Source organism: Lissotriton helveticus, chromosome 8 (genome assembly GCF_964261635.1).
Source record: "Lissotriton helveticus chromosome 8, aLisHel1.1, whole genome shotgun sequence".
NCBI classification, from domain to species: Eukaryota; Metazoa; Chordata; class Amphibia; order Caudata; family Salamandridae; genus Lissotriton; species Lissotriton helveticus.
In genome coordinates this window covers 1,259,698,905-1,259,717,347 of record NC_136069.1, presented here as the reverse complement: position 1 = coordinate 1,259,717,347, position 18,443 = coordinate 1,259,698,905, and the positions used below count along the sequence as shown (strand labels likewise).

Genomic DNA, 18,443 nt, shown 5'->3' with positions numbered 1-18,443 from the left:
ACTACCAGAGGAAGGTGGAGGCCAACATGTTATAGGGGTATAATTGGTTTGCAAATTTTGGATCAACTCCTATAGGGTGAAAATGGGCCATGCTATGCATGTCACTTTTGCGTTTGTACATGTATCGGTTGGTACAGTTAGCATGAAAAGCCATGTTTATTTATTCACTTTGTTGGTCAAAAATACGATTCAAGTGAAATATGTTTTGTTAAAAAAAACATTCTGTCATAAAACTGAACGATTTTTTTTAATAACCAATTTTATTGATTTTACTGTGCAAACACAAATCAATCACCAGTACAGCTGCCATATCCCACAAACTCTCTTGCGATAACACGGATTTAATCAGTAATATTAAGAGATTGTAAACCATAGCTGTCCAGCCATTCCCCCCATATCCTCTCATGTTTACGGGTGAAGCCTTGGGCCTTGTACGTTGGCTCTTCCAGTGCCACACACCAGTCCATCCCAGCCCTCCATTCAGTCACAGTGGGTGCCACGGCCATCCTCCACTAGCGGGCAATGTCTCTTTTAGCAATTATCATGGCTGTGCCAATGAGATACCTCTGCCCCCTCATGGACACCAGATCATCCAGTATCCCATGTAGGGCTTTTTTGGGGGTCAATGTCAGAATGTATCCCAAGACCCGGAATAGGGAGGACAATATCTGTTTTCAGTAGGTAGCAATTAGTGGGCATGACCATGTCATATGAAAGAAATCTGCATTCCCCTCGTGGCAACGGAAGCAGGTTGATGCAGTCATCTACCCCGCCTTCCAGTGCTTCCTTGAGGTGAACTATGCACAAAGAAGGTAAATCAGTTCGATCAGTCGCAGTCGAGAGGACATGGCAAACTTGTGAGGGGCCATAACGGCTAGTTGCCAGTCCGATCGTCCGATCCAAGGCTCCCGCTTTTGCCTCAGGGAGGGAAGGACATCAGGTGCATTGTTAACTGTAGTGCAGTATATGTGGGAAAGCCAGCTCTTTCCAAGTTTTCCCATTAGCTGGCGGGCCTCCAGTGGGTTAACTTCAGGGAGCACATCAATCTGCTTCCTGTATAAAGCCAGGGCATATCTGAGCTGCAGGTACTTATGTAACTAGGTCTTGGCAACAGCGAAGTGTGTCTGAAGATCTTGAAAGGATTTAATGTGATTCTCCTGCCAAACCTCACCTAGGGTAATAATGCCAATTTTGTCCCACTATAGGAAGCCCCAAAGATCAGCCGTGTGGGCGAGACGACGACCCGTCCACAACGGAAGCTGCTGAAAGAGCTTGTCATGCCACTTCAAAAAGCAGAGTACCCCACATCAGTTCAAAAAGAACATTCTGGTTATGTTGGGGAATGACTAGGGCGTGGGACACCATATAGGATTCCTATGATGTTGTCCAGGGAGCCCAATTCAGCACGTACATAAGATTGTCTCAGCCACCATTCAGCTGCAAATCCCAATAGTAAAGTTGGATGTTCGCCATGCCATTCTCCCGCCATACACCAATTGTCGGCACTTAGACCAGGCAATATGGGTTGACAGTTAGCCCATAAGAATGTGCTGATCACCAAGGAAAGATCCCTGAAACACCGGCCTGGGATAACTAAGTGGAAATTCTGAAGGATGTAAAGAAAACAGGAGAGGACCATTATATTAAAAAGTGCCACCCACCCTAACATGTTGAGTGGCATGGAAGCTCAGAGCTGGTTTTCCACTCTTGTTCGTGATACCAGGGGAGTCATATTAAGAGTCAAGGTCAACTCGGGGAGTAAGGAGTTATGAATACCCAAAAATGTAACGCTCAACCGTTTCAGTAGTATAGAGGATTACAATTGTAATGTGGAATAATCACCTTGAACAGGTACTAGGTCATGTAGGGATTTGTGTGTATACACTGTGTGACCCGAGGCCCCGTCATAGAGCTCAAGGAGGTAGAGCCATTGCAGCCCCATAAGATGTGAGTTCGCTAACTACAGAAGCACGCCATCTGTGTATACCTCTTTTCTTTGCTCCGTGGAATTCTCCCATCTCCAGCCCTGTAATTGGGTGTCCCATCGCACCAGGCGAGTTAAGAGTTTGATAGCCAGGATGAATAAAAGGTGGGGAAGAGGGCCTACCAACATGAAAAGAGTCATAGAGGACTCAGCTGACTACCACCTGGGCTCTGGGCTGCGAAGAGTAAATCAATGTAGCCTTGTATATTGGGACTAGGCCCCATTGTGGCCAAGACTGACCTCACAAACCTCCAGTCAATGCGATCAAAAGCCTTTTCAAAACCAAAGAGGAGGAGGGCACAGGGTTTGGGCATCTCATGAGTTTGGACTAGTGCTACCTGCAGCTGGTGTATACAGTGCCAGGTACCCCAATTAGCCATACAGCCGCACTGGTCCGGATAGACCAGGATGGATGTGACCTGCCAAAGCCTCGTGGCTATAATCTTTGTGAAGATTTTATTCTGCTAATTAATGAGGGATATGGGCCTACAGGGACTGCATCACAGCCTGGGCCAGCCCTCTTTAGAGAGCACCACGATGGTGGTTGTGTCTAGTTCTGGGAGAAAATGCCCTATCTGTGCAGCCTCAAGGTAAAGATTAAGGAGGTGCAAGGACAGTATGGCCTGAAATTGATGGCAATATTCCAAGGGCTACCTGTCCGGTGTAGGGGTTTGCTCATATTGTATCCCAGATATAGCTTCCTGAGTATCCCCTAGGGAGATGGGCTCTTCTAGTTCTGCACGCTCCGTATTGGTTAGGCATGGGAGTGGAATGTCCAGCAAGAGGGGTTGGCTCAGCTTGCTCAGAGGATGGGGTCGAGTCTCATACAGGGTGCGATAGTACTCGGTGAACATTGACACTATTTACACTGAGGTATAGCAGAGAGTGTCTGTTAAATGAAGGACCTCAGGGATTATCCTATTGGCAGTGTCCCAAACGGCCAGCCAGTACAGGAGCTTACTAGACATGTCCCTGCTTTCACACGTCCGTTGTGTGGAGGCCCTCCAGCATTTCTTAGCCTCCTCGAGGGCCATCAGTTGGAGAGTAGGCCTGGCAAGTGATAGTTGGCGCTGCGTGGCCTTGGAGGGGTTGCAAGTGTGACGGTGAGCTAAGGTAGCAATAGGACCTCCAGATCTGTAAGCATTTGCCTACGATACCTTTCAGTATGGTGCACATATCCTTTGGCTGGTAAACAGTCATAATATCGATTCCAAAATATAGAATGGACATAATATCGAAGTAAAAATATAGAATGGACAAAATATCGAATGGACACAATATAGTGGTGAAAAATATCGAATTTAAGGTAAGTAATATCGATTTTCAAAATATAGAAGTCAAAATATCGAAGTATACAATATAGGCATTAAATATATCGATTTTTTAATATTATCATTTTTTTTAAAGTGTTTTGTATGTTAGTATATGTGTGAAAAGTGTATATTAATTTTTGTAATGTATGTTTAATGTATTTTAAGTAATGAATTTTATGTTATTTAATTTTTGCGTAATTTAATTCTGTAGCGGGTTGTGGGTTTATAGGGGAATAGGGTGGGAAGTAATTTAATTATATTAAAATAAATATTAATTTTTAGCAATTATTAATAATTTTTAATTAAATTTTGCTTTCTAGTTCTGTAGCGGGTTGTGGGTTTATAGGGGAATAGGGTGGGAAGTAATTTAATTGTAATTAATTAAATATTTTTATTTATTTATTGGTATTCATTTAGAATTTATTATTTTTTAATAGGTAATTAATTTTTATTAATTGCCAATTAATTTGTATTAATTGATTAATTGTTAATTATGTTAATTTTCTAAATTTATTTTCTGTAGCGGGTTGTGGGTTTATAGGGGAATAGGGTGGGAAGTAATTTAATTGTAATTAAGTAAATAATGTTTTTCTTTTATTGGTATTGATTTTAAATGTATGAATTAATTTTTAATTGGTAATTAATTTCTATTAATTGGCAATTAATTTTTATTAATTGTAATTATTTTGTATTAATTAAATATTTGATAATTAAGATAATTGTATTAATATATTTTCTGTAGTGGGATGTGGGTTTATAGGGGAATAGGGTGGGAAGTAATGTGATTGTAATTAATTATATATTAAAAATACTTTTTGTGTATTGATAATTAATTTACTGTTAAATTTTATTTGGTATTCATTTTTATTATTGAAAATTAATTAGTTGTTAAATAATTATGAACAGGTTATTAATTTTTAATAACTAATATGTAGTTGTATTTCTAATGAATTATTACATAATATTAAATTGGTTATGAATTTCAATTAATGTTTTATTGGTATTGATATTTAATTTATTTTTAATAATATATTAAATCATTAATTTCCCTACTGTTAAACTCACTGTAGTGGGAATAGTAATTTTCACCCTCCCGCTATCCAACGCTTTCCCTACTGTTGCACTCTCTGGAGTGGGAATAATATTTTTTACCCCTACGCTATCCAACGCTTTCCCTACTGTTGCACTCTCTGGAGAGGGAATAGTATTTTTTACCCCTACGCTATCCAAAGTTTTCCCTACTGTTGCACTATCTGGAGTGGGAATAGTAATTTTCACACTCCCGCTATCCAACGCTTTCCCTACTTTTGCACTCTCTGGAGTGGGAATAGTATTTTTTACCCCTACGCTATCCAACGCTTTCCCTACTGTTGCACTCTCTGGAGTGGGAATAGTAATTTTTACCCCTACGCTATCCAATGCTTTCCCTACTGTTGTACTCTCTGGAGTGGAAATAGTAATTTTTACCCTTCCAATATCCAACGCGTTCCCTACTGTTGCACTCTCTGGAGTGGGAATAGTAATTTTTACCCCTACGCTATCCAACGCTTTCCCTACTGTTGCACACTCTGGAGTTGGAATAGTAGTTTTTACCCTCCCGCTATCCAACGCTTTCCCTACTGTTGCACTCTCTGGAGTGGGAATAGTAATTTTTACCCTTATGCTATCCAACGCTTTCCCTACTGTTGCACTCACTGGAGTGGGAATAGTATTTTTTACCCCTACGCTATCCAACACTTTCCCTACTGTTGCACTCTCTGGAGTGGGAATGGTAATTTTTACCCCTACGCTATCCAACGCTTTCTCTACTGTTGCACTCTCTGGAGTGGGAATAGTATTTTTTACCCCTACGGTATCCAACGCTTTCCCTACTGTTGCACTCGCTGGAGTGGGAATAGTATTTTTTACCCTCCCGCTATCCAACGCTTTCCCTACTGTTGCACTCTCTGGAGTGGGAATAGTAATTTTTACCCTAGCGCTATCCAACGCTTTCGCTACTGTTGCACTCACTGGAGTGGGAATAGTATTTTTTACCCCTACGCTATCCAACGCTTTCCCTACTGTTGCACTCTCTGGAGTGGGAATAGTAATTTTTACCCCTACGCTATCCAAAGCTTTCCCTACTGTTGCACTCTCTGGAGTGGGAATAGTATTTTTACCCCTACGCTATCCAACGCTTTCCCTACTGTTGCACTCGCTGGAGTGGGAATAGTATTTTTTACCCCTACGCTATCCAACGCTTTCCCTACTGTTGCACTCACTGGAGTGGTAATATTAAATGTTACCCTCCTGCTATCCTACGGTTAAATATTGTACATTTTTTATTAATAACTTACATTAATTATATCTTAATTTTAAGGTTATTTGAGTATTTTTAAGTATGTTTTAGTTAATTATACTTATTATTTCATTAATTTTAAATTACTTTTAAGACATTTAAAAAAATTCGATATTTTGACTGACTATATTTTTTACAGACTATATTTTGGATTCGATATTTTTGTACTTACCTGTTTGTAGATAGGAATTCGATATTTTGGCATTCTATATTTTGGTGACTATATTTTGGTAAGTCTATATTTTGTCATTCTATATTATGTCAGTGATCCCCTTTGGCTACACGTCAAATCATGGCCTTCCTAGTGGCCCAAAGCATACCAACCGAGCTTACTGATCAAATGTTAAACTCAAAAATGGTGTGCAATTCAGCAGTTAGAAGGTCTGTACAGCGCTCATCCTGGAGATGCCATGCATTGAGGTGCCATATGGGACGTATTCCGCCCACTGACCCCCAAGATGAATTTCAATTGGCGAATGGTCTTAGATGCTGCTAGGGATCTTCTCGACTCTGGTGGCATGCAGGCATTACTAGGAAGTCTATGCACGAAAAAGCGTCCCATGCACTGCTAATGTGTGAGTATAGGCTCTCTCACATCACAGAAGTCCAGGGAGTCCAGCCATCCGCTAAATTGATTTGCCCTCATATTACAGTGTTGCAAAGGGATTCCCATGTTATCCATGCCAGGGTTAAGCATAGCATTGAAATTCCCACCTATAATGGTCCGGCCCGCAGTGTCTCATTAATAATTGCAAATGTCTGAGTGGACAGATGAAGCGGGATGTCCACTCTCAGGAAAAAGTAAGGGTGTCCTTCAAGTATGCCCTCCACCCCAATAAACCAACCAAGGGGGTCAGTGACCTTGTTAGTAACAGCAAGGGAATAGGGTTTAAGTAATAATATGGCTACCTTACTAGGGCCTGTGTTAAACCGTGCATGGTAAACTCTAGTGTACCCAAAGCGGTTTAGGAGTGGGCAGTTCAATCCAAAAGGTGAGTCTCCTGTAACATAAGGACAAAGGGAAGAAGGTGCTTAGCATATCGGAGGGCTTCCAATCTCCTAATTCAGTCCAACAGGCCATTCACATTCCATATTATGACCGTATGAGCTATCATTGGGGTATATTTGTGGGCAAGTATGTTGCCTACCCAGCGGGAGGTGGCAAATGTTGGTGAGGTGAAATCAAAGGTACCCGAAAGGTGTAGAGATGTCTAGGATGCAGTGTGTGTCACAGCCTGCATACTGGCGAGATAAAACCAAACCATAACCCAAATAAACAAAACTCCCTCCCTCCTCAACTCCTTCCCGCCCCACACTTTCTCCGCTGAAGCATCTGTCACCCTAAAACCCAAACAAACCAAATAAGTGACTCAAAATAGAATGTATAGTTCTGGGGGGTTTCAACTAGTGCTCATCCTGCAGTGAGCGAATCAATAGTAAGTGCTACTTATGTTGCCTAACTGGTAAGGAGCCTACGTTGATTATTGTCGTGGGTCACTATCCGGTGCCTCAGAAACTCCACCCACAGGGCCATCTGCCAGGTCCCTCTTCAGCATTTGGATGATTCACCGGACGGCAGCAACGTCTACTTGCCGGAAAGTCACTGAATTGTCCAGGCACCCTAGGCAATGTGGTTAACTGTCATCAAGCTCGAGGGATTGTTGAGTCCCTCAACGTGAATAGAACCTCCCTGTCCGCTCCATCGCCCACACCCATGTTGCCTCCGGAGTATAAAAAAATGGGAGTGGCCCATGTGTATCACCTTTAGTTTCTCCGAAAAGAAGAGCATATATTGTAGGGTAAGGGCTCTGAGCTTCTGTTTTACTTCTTCAAAGGACCTTTTCTGAGTTTGCCTTTCCTGGGTGTAGTCTGGAAACATCAAAATCTGGGATGATCGAAACTGTAGCTCCCAGGCCTCGCGAGTTTCATGAATAATGGCATCTTTATCATAGTAGATGAGAAATCTGGCAGCAGTGGAGGTGCACCCAGAAAGGCACCCTTTCAATCACAAACCACCATGAGAGGGTGTCTCCCACCTTGACGTTATCCGGTCCTGCAAGAAACGCAAATCCGATAAAATGCAGGTTATTTTGCTGAGTACTGTTCTCTGCATGTTTGGCCCATTGTTCAAGAGTGGCGGAAAGGGATTCCAATCTGTCCACCTTGGCCTTTAACAGGATAACTTCATCCTCCACTGTTGACATTCTACTATCCATTTCAGTGACTATATAAGAGATTTTCCTGAGGTTCTGTCGAAGGAGAGAAACATCCACCCTAACTTCCCTGATTCTGGTCTCCACTGGGACTCTTGGATTGCCTGCAGTACAATAGCAAGGTCAGTGGGCTCAGTTGACCTCCGTGGCAGTGAAGTGGCACTCTGATGCCCCGCTCCCATCAGGGGAGCAGCAGTGGTGAATTTATCCATCCTAGTTTGTGCATGTAATGCCATGCCCTTGGCCTTCCCCAAGTTACGACATGGAGGGTCAGCAGGGACGGTCACGGCAGTTGATCTTCAAGGAGGCAGCAAGAACAGCCACCACTCTGCCTGCTTGCTCCAGGTGACAGAGGGCAGCATGAGCAGCCAAGAGCATTTAAGGTGGGCAACTCAGATGAACAGCACAAAGCTCAAGGTTTCTGTTGTATATAAAAGATGTCCTTGAGTCATAGATATATTTAAGGTTGCTTTATTCAAGGTAGTTACAGGTCCAGTTCTTATGATGGTAATTAACAGACCCCACCAGGAGTGACTGCCCTGTCACTCAGCCTGCCTCCAACTGACAGTAGTCTCAGGTCTAACTACAACATTCTATGATGTCACTAGGAATTATTACATTGGCATCAACAGAGCAACAAGGAAATATATAGTTAAGAGAAAGGGACAAAGTCCCTGTACAACATATCTCCTTTCTTTAGGGAAAAGAACAAATAAATGTAAACTAGTATAATTATTAAGTGAGTAAATTGAAATAATTAATATAAACTTATATCAATGCTAAATAAGTGAATAAGTTATATTGTTAAACAGGATGATACAAACATGTAAGAAGTCATAAGAAAGAAAGAGTAGTGAAAGAATAAGGAAGACACAAAAACTATCAATGAGGTAACGCAGAGTAGTGAAAGAATAAGGAAGACACAAAAACTATCAATGAGGTAACGCACACCACCACCCTCTTCCTAATAATGGTCAAAAGTACGAAATATACAAGAAATTAAAATTTTATACAAGAGAAAGAATACCAGACGTCTCCGGCACTATAATTCTTTAAAAATCCCGTCCAGAAGTGGCCAAAATGTTGTATATAAAAGATGTCCTTGAGTCATAGATATATTTAAGGTTGCTTTATTCAAGGTAGTTACAGGTCCAGTTCTTATGATGGTAATTAACAGACCCCACCAGGAGTGACTGCCCTGTCACTCAGCCTGCCTCCAACTGACAGTAGTCTCAGGTCTAACTACAACATTCTATGATGTCACTAGGAATTATTACATTGGCATCAACAGAGCAACAAGGAAATATATAGTTAAGAGAAAGGGACAAAGTCCCTGTACAACAGTTTCCATCAGCAGGGGGTGGGGAGGAAGATGTAGTGACAATAGTAGGTCCTCTCTGTCCGCTTGCCTTGCAAAACAGCCCAGCCAAGAGTGTCCAGTCAGCCAGCCTGGAGGGAAGGGAAGGCAACTGTCTCCAGACTGCTGAGTATCAAGTAGAGTCGGTATCACCAGGAAGACAGTCCCCCATCCATGATCAATGCCTGAAAATATTCCAAGGGGGTGTCCCGCCACGCCAGTCGGGTTCTCGAGGCCAAGCCAAGCAGATCACCCCATGCCATCTCCAGCTAAAACCAGGCAGCGTCCTCACGTTCCAGCTAAAGGCTAACCTCTCCAGTAGGAGGAGCAGTTCAAATCAGGAAGTGCGCAGCACCGGGTCGCCTCCGGGCCTCTACCGCACAAACTACTCCAATGAGGGCTGCCATCTCAGCTATGCACCAAGCTCCCCACCCGTGAGTTCGGCCGAAGATCCAGAGAGGGGCCAGTGTCCTGCATAGCTGACCCCATCCCGGCGCCTCTCAGCTCTATCCTCAAGGCACAGGGGATCGCAGCAACTCTGGCCCGTAGCTCCGGTAGCCCCAGAATGGCACCACCACAGGACCCAAGTCCAGGAGAGGGGCGGGAAGGGAAGAGCCCCCAGCAATCCACACTCGCTGGCACCTCCGGTGTCCCTGGCACGTCCAACCACGCAGCCGCCAAATGGATCTTCTTAGGGGTGGTAGCCCACCACGGGAGCGAGGAAGGAGCTACAAACAACCCAACACTGCCCTGCCAGCAGCACTCAATGTTCAACCCCCATCTTGCCCGGGCTGTCTACGCCCCGAAAAAGTGGACAATTTTTTTAAGTACTTTAAGGTGCCGTAATCGCAATTAGAATGGTTTGTTTACCTGTCTTTGGTGCAGTTGTTATCTAAATGCACGTATATCTGTGAAATATTACGTTCTTCCTGTGAAGGATGGGTTAAATAAAATATATAAAATGTTACCCATTATGTATATTTTATGTATATTATACTTATTTTGTCGAAGTTAGCATGAACAATGTGTTTTTGTCTTTTTATTGAAACAGAGAGATATGCACTGAAGCCTAAGAAACCTACTGTACTGTACTGGTTAGCTGTCTGCAGTTTAAAGAACAGAAAAATATTTAATTATGTAGTTGAAATTGCTCCTGTAAGGCTGATTTATCAATAGGGCTCTACCGAAATAATGATGTTCAGGTTTTGCTTACCTTTCACGAGCAGGGTAATGATTAAACAATAGACAATATTTAAACTGATTAATGAAAGCCTCTGTGCTGAGGCTATAATTCTCTAAATTTACTGTCATGCTCAGAGACTAAATAGCTATAGGGAAGAAAATCATTTATGTTTTTATTGTATTTGAAGCTAAGGGTTTAGCAAGTCAACTTAATCCACACAGTTGGAATGACTTGAATGCCTCTACAGCACAGTCATTGCCTTTCTTTTCGAAATTAGAGACACAAACATGAAGAGTTTATTGAAAACTATCAATCCTGTAAGAAAGCAAGAAATTACACTTTTCACATTTGTACTGTCCACATTCACCTGACAAGTCTTGCGAAAAGACACCCAGAGGTTATTCACCACTCAAAGCCATTGAGAATATGAAAGTTTTCCTTTTATTTAACACATTTGTCTCACATAACCAGTCAACTGCCTAATAGAGGCTATAGTAACTAATCAGACTATAACCATAAGTTAAATAATGATCAGCACTTAGCAGTTATTGCTCAAGATTTATTGTTGAATACTACAATTTGTAATGAACTAACCTATTTATTAAACGGTCTAGCGTAATCACGGCCGGACTGGGAACCGAAACCAGCCCTAACAAACAGCTCGGCTGGCCCCCTGGGGGGTGGGGCTAGTTGGAAGCACCACTGCCGTCTCACCATTGCCCATTTTGTTACAGGGGGCCGATATTGCAGCTACGTTGAAAAACCGGTCCCCACCTGGTGGCCCACTGGGGAAACACCCGATGCCCGCTACTGCAAGTCCAGCCCTGGCCGTAATCATATTGCAGTATTAACATTACACAAATGGCTTCCTCTCACATCAGCACTTTTGGAGTAGCATGGCATAACACAGTTGCATCTACACAATTGCCAACAACGAAAATATCCTTCCATAGGAAGGATGGCACCCACTTTATAAAAGGAAATCGCCTCTGTTTCTTCTGAGGAAGGCACTATTGAACTGCTTATATATAACCCTAGAACAGAAGGACTCAAATTGTCACTGCAATTTACAAATCAACATACAGTGAAAAGGTAATAGAAACGTCTTCAGAATAGGCCTCTAAAGACCAGATATATAGCACAAAAATGTCTACCTGAATATTAATTAAGCAGCAAAAATATGGACAAAACTATTCTCAAATTTGAACTGGGGATCATTGCAAAAAGGTAGTGATAAAAAGACATTATTTGTGAACTGTAAGCTTGTCTATGCAAACTAGCATGAGTAGCCTGCAACCACAAACCTGCATATTTCACTTGCTCCTTCCTTGTGGCAAGCTGTGCAACTCTGGCAACTTGAGCACCATGTGCCCACTTTGTCCTATGTGGTTGTGAACACAAATAATCTTTTCAGAATATTACTTTGTTAGAAATAAAAAATAAATCAAATATATCCATGGCATTTATGTCCTTTGTATATTGTAAAGCTCTGATTTTAAAATATATATAAAAAAAATGGTACCTTTGGTTTCGATTTTCAGTCACAACAATATATATTTTTAAATCTTTTGTGCAAAAATAAAATCTATAAATAATAATTAAGGTCATAGGAACGTTGTTTCTCGCACTTCACTTGCTGAATAGATCTTGGGGTTCACGATGATGTGTTCCCTGCAGCAATATGAAGCATGTTCTAGCTGGGAATCAAGGCTGCAGTCTTGATGCAGGCCGTTATTGAAAAGTATGCTGTCGCTTGAACCCGCGTGCAAACTGCTTGTTGGATGCCTCATCGGCCTTAAACGTGGCGTTGACGTTTTTAAGTTTGTGAAACTTGAATCACATGGTTCCCCAGTTGCGGTCCGCTGCAGCCCATCCTCTGTGAAGGGAGACTCCAGTTCTGTTTCAGATTGCAACAACTTATCTCCCAGTACAGGAGGGCCTTGAATGTACAGAGGGTGACACGGTACAGAAGCTTGTTGGCGTTTTCCAGGCAAAATGGCAACACTAGGGGTGGATTTAACCTCTAGCGTTGTTGGAGTGTGCATATTAATTGGAGGAAAACAAGGTTCTGCTGACTGGCCACATTTCTCCATAGATATGTTTGGGTTGCAGGAATCGTGAGGGTCTTCGACGTCCAAATGATGTGCATTTTGCGAACCATCTTGCAGTGTTAGGCATGGAGCGCGTAATTCAGCTTTGGGATTTAATTTCTCCAGAAAACGACTGCGTGCCTCTGCAGGAACTTTTAGTAACTGGCGCCCAAGCTGGAGTTGTGTTGGGAAGAGTGACCCCTGCAGTGTCCTACATAGCAACCTAAGGGAATAACAAGAAACAGTAAATAATTCAAGAATAACTACTTGTCACCAAACCTTACCTGTAGCCATTTAGACTTTCCAGAAGCTTGATATGTTGCATTTCATACTTTATATGCCTTTAAACATTTAACAGGCATCAGAAACAAGCATTTGCAATGCAATAGGTCTCGCATTAGGAAAGTTTGAGCTATTGGTACTTTAAATGACATATTTTTTATTTATGTATTGGTTTTGAAAATAGCAAAATTAATAGTGCCAATAGTTTTAACTTTCGCAAATGTGACACCTATAGCATTTGTAAGGCAACATGTGTTGTAGTTACGTGACTTAGATGTATTGATATTACAAATAACAATGGCTTTAAATTTAATAAGTAATACTTGAAAAAAAGTTATTGTAATTTATAATGGCAATAGCTTAAACTTTTGTAAAGAAACATTGAGAGAACATATTTGAACCAGTTGATGTTGAATGGTTGCACAGATTGATGCTGTGGTGGCACTGAGTGATGTTGTAGTGGCGACGAGTGATGCTGTGGCGTTCAGTGATGCTGTGGTACCGCATAGTGATGTTGTGGTACCCCAGAGTGATGCTGTGGTGGTGCTGAGTGATGCTGTGGTGGTGCGATAGAGTGAGGGCGATAGATAGATAGAGAGAGGGCGATAGATAGATAGAGAGAGGGCGAAAGATGGAGAGAGGGCGATAGATAGATGGAGTGAGGGCGATAGATAGATGGAGGGAGGGTGATAGATAGATGGAGAGAGGGCGATAGATAGAAGGAGAGAGGGCGATAGATAGATGGAGTGAGGGCGATAGATAGATGGAGTGAGGGCGATAGATAGATGGAGAGAGGGCGATAGATAGATGGAGAGAGGGCGATAGATGGATGGAGTGAGGGCGATAGATAGATGGAGTGAGGGCGATAGATAGATGGAGAGAGGGCGATAGATAGATAGAGAGAGGGCGATAGATAGATAGAGGGCGATAGATAGGTAGAGGGCGATAGATAGATGGAGAGAGGGCGATAGATAGATAGAGAGAGGGCGATAGATAGACGGTAGATAGATGGAGTGTGGGCGATAGATAGATGGAGTGAGGGCGATAGATAGATGGAGTGAGGGCGATAGATGGAGTGAGCATGAGATAGTATGTAAAAGAGAATTACTGGAGTTCTATTGTATGTGCTCCAAAATGCCTTTGTAGATATGCCCCACTGTGTATCATGTATATGCACATCCACCTCTCAGAGGTACCTAGAGTGCTGTTAATTAGAATATTCCGAGAAGGCTGCTGCTTGCATTCACGTGCACATTTATTACATGTAAAAAAATAAAACAAGGTATGCAGTCATCTGACTACTAAAGATGGCATCTGCTGCCCTTGCACTTTATCTGCTGTAATTAGTGTGGCACCTCACCAGACCTGGCCATTGAGCCTTTGAGAGCCCTTCTAAGTGGATTGGGAAGTTTTTTATGGTGTTTTGTTTTAAAATCCCTGTGATCTAGCTATCCCGGGTTCGATCTGAGCTACTGGGACAGCTTGCAGTAGAAGAGGCTCCCTGAACTGTATTGAGGTGTTAACACGCAGCACACTCCAGACGATGGCCTACAAGCAGATCTTATCAAGCCCCTTTCATATTCAGAGACGCAGACCAATTGGTTCTGAATTTACAAGCTCTAAACAAATGTCCGCTTCCTTTCATCTTGGGAGGGTGGGGTAACGTAGGGGGCAGAGCGAAGCGACGAATAGTGAAGTATGTGACTTTTACAACTTCCTCTGGGCAGGCAGCCTTCCAGTGAATTTACACAAATTAAGCATTGCATAGCTTGTAGACAAATACAACAGCCTCTCCGAGGGCAGGAAGCATATGAAAGAATGCGCAACAGACGAAGAGTCTGCAACCACCACCTAGAACAAAGAAGGGTTCCAGGGCCAGAACGAAGGAGCAACGACAATTCACCCCCAGCAGGAAGGATCTCCTAAAAAGAACTGAGGGTCGAGATCCAGTCAAAGGACCTCAACCCCAAGGACTGCGAGAGTCAAAAGTGCAAGCCACCCAAGGAGGCAGAGCACAAGCGACCCCACATTGGAGGTCAAGGTGCAGGGGCGCAGAAGTACTCAGGAATTCATCACCCTATCACCAGAAAGGAGGGAATGGAGCAACAACAAGGCAAGCATTCCCCTAGGAAGGGAGTAAGAAAAGGGAACTCGCAGAAGACAGCCGCCCGGAGGCAGGCAAGTGCAAAAGACCAAGAAGAGTCCTCGCAGAAACGGGGAGGAAGGGCGGGTCGTGAAGGAATCTGCGGCTAGAAGTGTCTCCTCCAGATACATCGTTACCAAAGGTAAGTAGCACGTACATCTGATAGAGACTACTAGCCGCAGATACCTTAAGCTGGAATAGATACCCTAGCCATACCCAAAGGAGGAGTAGGATCTGCGAGAGGACCCCCTCACCCCGGAAGAATACAGGGCCCCACTGGGGACGAGTCATAGGGACCGGGACAACCCCAGGCCCCCTCTAGGCAGAAGAGGACCTCACCAGTTTAGAAGAACACAGAGCCCCACAGAGGATGTGTTAAGGAGAGGAGATGTGAGGGGTGGCCCAACCCCCACCAAGCAAGAAATAAGACAAGATGAAGGGAGGACAGTGCACCCCAAGCCCTGTTAGGGCACCAGGAACACTCTCCAGAAGTCCAGAGGAACAGACAACAGCAGAGGAATACTGAGGAATAAGAATCACTCCAAAACTCCAAGGAGAAGAGGCAGAACGGAGGCAAAGCCCCTCACTAGAACACACATGCAGTGAAGGGACATTTAAACCGAACACTGCCCGAAGAAATGGTGAAGGCAGGAATGACGCCTCGGGCAACAAGGCCGACGTGGGAAGAAAGGCGTAGTCTCAAAAAGGCCCTTGAAAAAACAAGGGTAGGAGCACAAGGACCCACGTGAAGGTCCCCGGTCGAAGATCAGCAGAGCCAGCGGTGCAGCTGACCGCAGACAAGCGCCCTGGCCGAGCGCCAGACAACATTGAGCTCCAAACAAGGGCAGGGGCCAGGAAAATCTCGAACGGCCCCAAGAAGGGGACCGTTCCAGACAGAGACCAACCCACGAAAAGTGGAACTAGCCGGAAGATAATAGGAGAAACAAGTAGGACGGACCCAGCCGTCAACACAGGAAATCAATCTCCCTGGAACACCAGACAGAGGACCAGGCCGAAAGGGCGGATAGGAGGGCGAAACACCGCAGCACAACACCGAAGATGGCCTACCAAGCCAGTCAAACTATACATCAGATAACTAAAAGACTGAACTGAAGCAGCGCCAGCAACGCTCAGGTAATGATCAAGAAACCGCACCAGCGGAAAACAGCGACACCAGGAGAGGCAAGAACCCGCAAAGGAGTGCCCACACCCTCCCAGCGAAAGACAGAGCTATGCAATAGCTACAAGTACCCCACATGGGGTATGGCACGTCCCAAGAAAATTATGGGGACCACTCTTAGGGAAGAAATCCTGCATCAGAGAACAAACTATAAACCTGCGGCAGAAACCACAGAAGGCTTAGAAAGCAGCCAAAAAGTATACTCTTGCCAAAAAATGAGGGGGGGGGGGACTGAACCAGCAGCCACCTAAAGAAGCAGGCCAACCAAGGGACCTTGAGGGCACAGCAACCCACACAGAAAGTGTAATGGGCACTCTAAATACCAGAGTCCAGGAGCAGGTGGGATAACACCTCCCAGCAAGTCCCAGAGGATCAAGAAATCAGCGTACGGAGGAGGAGGACGGAGGCCCGCAAGAAGACGCTGAATGGCAGAATATGCATGAGTATTAAACAGAAGGACCAAGTCAAAGGGCAGATCAACCAGACTCTCTCTAATATTTTCAGGAAATACGGCATCACGCAGCCAAGCATGGCGACGGAGAGCCACAGTGGTAGCCATAGCACGGCCGAGAGCATCATCAACACCCAAGACCGCACAAAGAATAAACTCGGCCAATTCCCTACCATCCAAAACATGGCCCCGCAGATCAGCATGGGCACCCTCATGGGAGACGTGAGAAAGAAGGGACTCAACAGAGTCCCACAGGCTGGAGGTGGCCCTGGTCAACACACACAAAGTGTTAAGTTCCCTCAAGGCAGCGCTGGAAGAAGCGAAGACATTACGCCCCCATGAATCCAACCACCGGGCCTCCCGAGACGGAGGACACAACACCACAGGCAAACACGGAAAGGCATTCCGCAGAAGAGAGCCTTGAATAGAAGGGTGGAAGGAAAGACAGACAGGGTCGTGCGGAGCAGGACGATGGCGATACAGGAGTGCCTGGGGCACCGGATCGCCCGTGGCAGGACGCCCCCAAGCCTCATAAAAGAATTGTGGAGTGACGCTTCAAAAGGAAGGAACAACTCCCGTCCACCAGAGCCCTGGTGGAGAACTTCCAAAAGGTTGTCTGTGAGAAATGGAGTGACTTGTTCACCCATCTGCAGAATACCAGCGGCTGTGGAAATGGCCCGTGCAAAGGCAACACTGGCCTCGTTAGGGCGCAGTGGAGGAGAAAGTAATTCCTCCGTGGGGGATGGCTGCAGACTGAGCCATCCATCCCCAAGTCCAGGGGGGGGGAGGCCAGACCCGGAATAGTGGAGGATCCACAGATGAATGGGGAACCTGAGGGGCCTCAGGGGAAGGTGGAGAGGCCGGTGGAAAAGCCAGCCGCGAGTCACGGAAAGAAGGATTCGAGGATTTAAGCCGTGGGGACGGAGAGGAGCCTTTCCTGGAAGATGCCGGTGAAAGGGCAACAATACGGCGCCCTTTCTCCGGGGAGGAACACACCAACAGATGACAGATCTCTGGAGAAGGGACCTCAGGAGATGAATCCAGAACCCGACGCCGGAGGCGGCTCAGTGGAATCTGCCACCGGCGCCTGATCGACGTCGATTGGCGCTGGAGTGGGCACTCGTGGTGCCGGCTTGACTTCTGCCACCACATTCTCTCCAGGAGAATGGGGCGGGGTCAACACCGGAACATCGAAGGAGAGCACCTACAAGGCGCCAGCTCGGCCTCAGGTGGGGCAGCCGCCCGCGTCGAGGACCGAGAGGGACTCGGAAAACACCCCACCCGTGACTCCACCGGAGCAGGGGAGTAAGGCCCCCAGCGCTGAAACGGCACTAGCTTGACCTCTGGCAAGGCAGCCGCCTGCTCAGAGAACCGAGGGGGACTCGGGGGTAAGCCCAGGGTCCTGGTGGTCTCCTGCGATGCCACAGGGAGCCCCGTAGGGATTTGCGGCAAGGCAGGGATGCCAGGTGCCGATGAGGGGAGCCCCGAAGGACCGCACCTCCACGACACCACCCTCCTACGACCTGAACCCGAAACCTTCGGCGCTGGGGTCGGCGCTGCCGACGACGCAGTCCCCGCGCGAGGCAAGGGATCCGCAGACTGTTCAGGAGGTGGAGGCAGGAACAAAGAAGCCTGCAGCGCCACAACGTAGGCTGTCATTTGGGCCCTAGTCGCCCTTGCGCCGGGAAACAGTGGGTAGGAAGGCGACAAGCGGGGGTGCATGTCCCGAGGGTAGGTAGTGCCCACCACGGAAGGAGGACAAGTCCTCGGAGACAAACTGAAGGACCTACCAGCCGGTGAGCCATGCCCTTGGGGTCGCGGCGAGAAACGATGTCGCAGACGAAAGTAGGTAGGAGACGGACGCTGGCATGACACCGACTGGGACAGACACGTCAACACCAACTTCATC

General features: G+C 45.4%; 1 protein-coding gene across 1 annotated transcript in view; it reads right to left on the bottom strand.

The window, feature by feature from the left end:
* Positions 1–10,829: 10,829 nt before the first annotated feature.
* ATP10A (ATPase phospholipid transporting 10A (putative)) overlaps positions 10,830–18,443 on the bottom strand; it is an 828,689-nt gene continuing 821,075 nt past the window's right edge. The window contains exon 21 of the mRNA XM_078658238.1: positions 10,830–12,701. Coding sequence (XP_078514364.1) covers positions 11,993–12,701 — 709 coding nt within the window. The 3' untranslated portion in view covers positions 10,830–11,992. The remainder of the gene's footprint in view (positions 12,702–18,443) is intronic.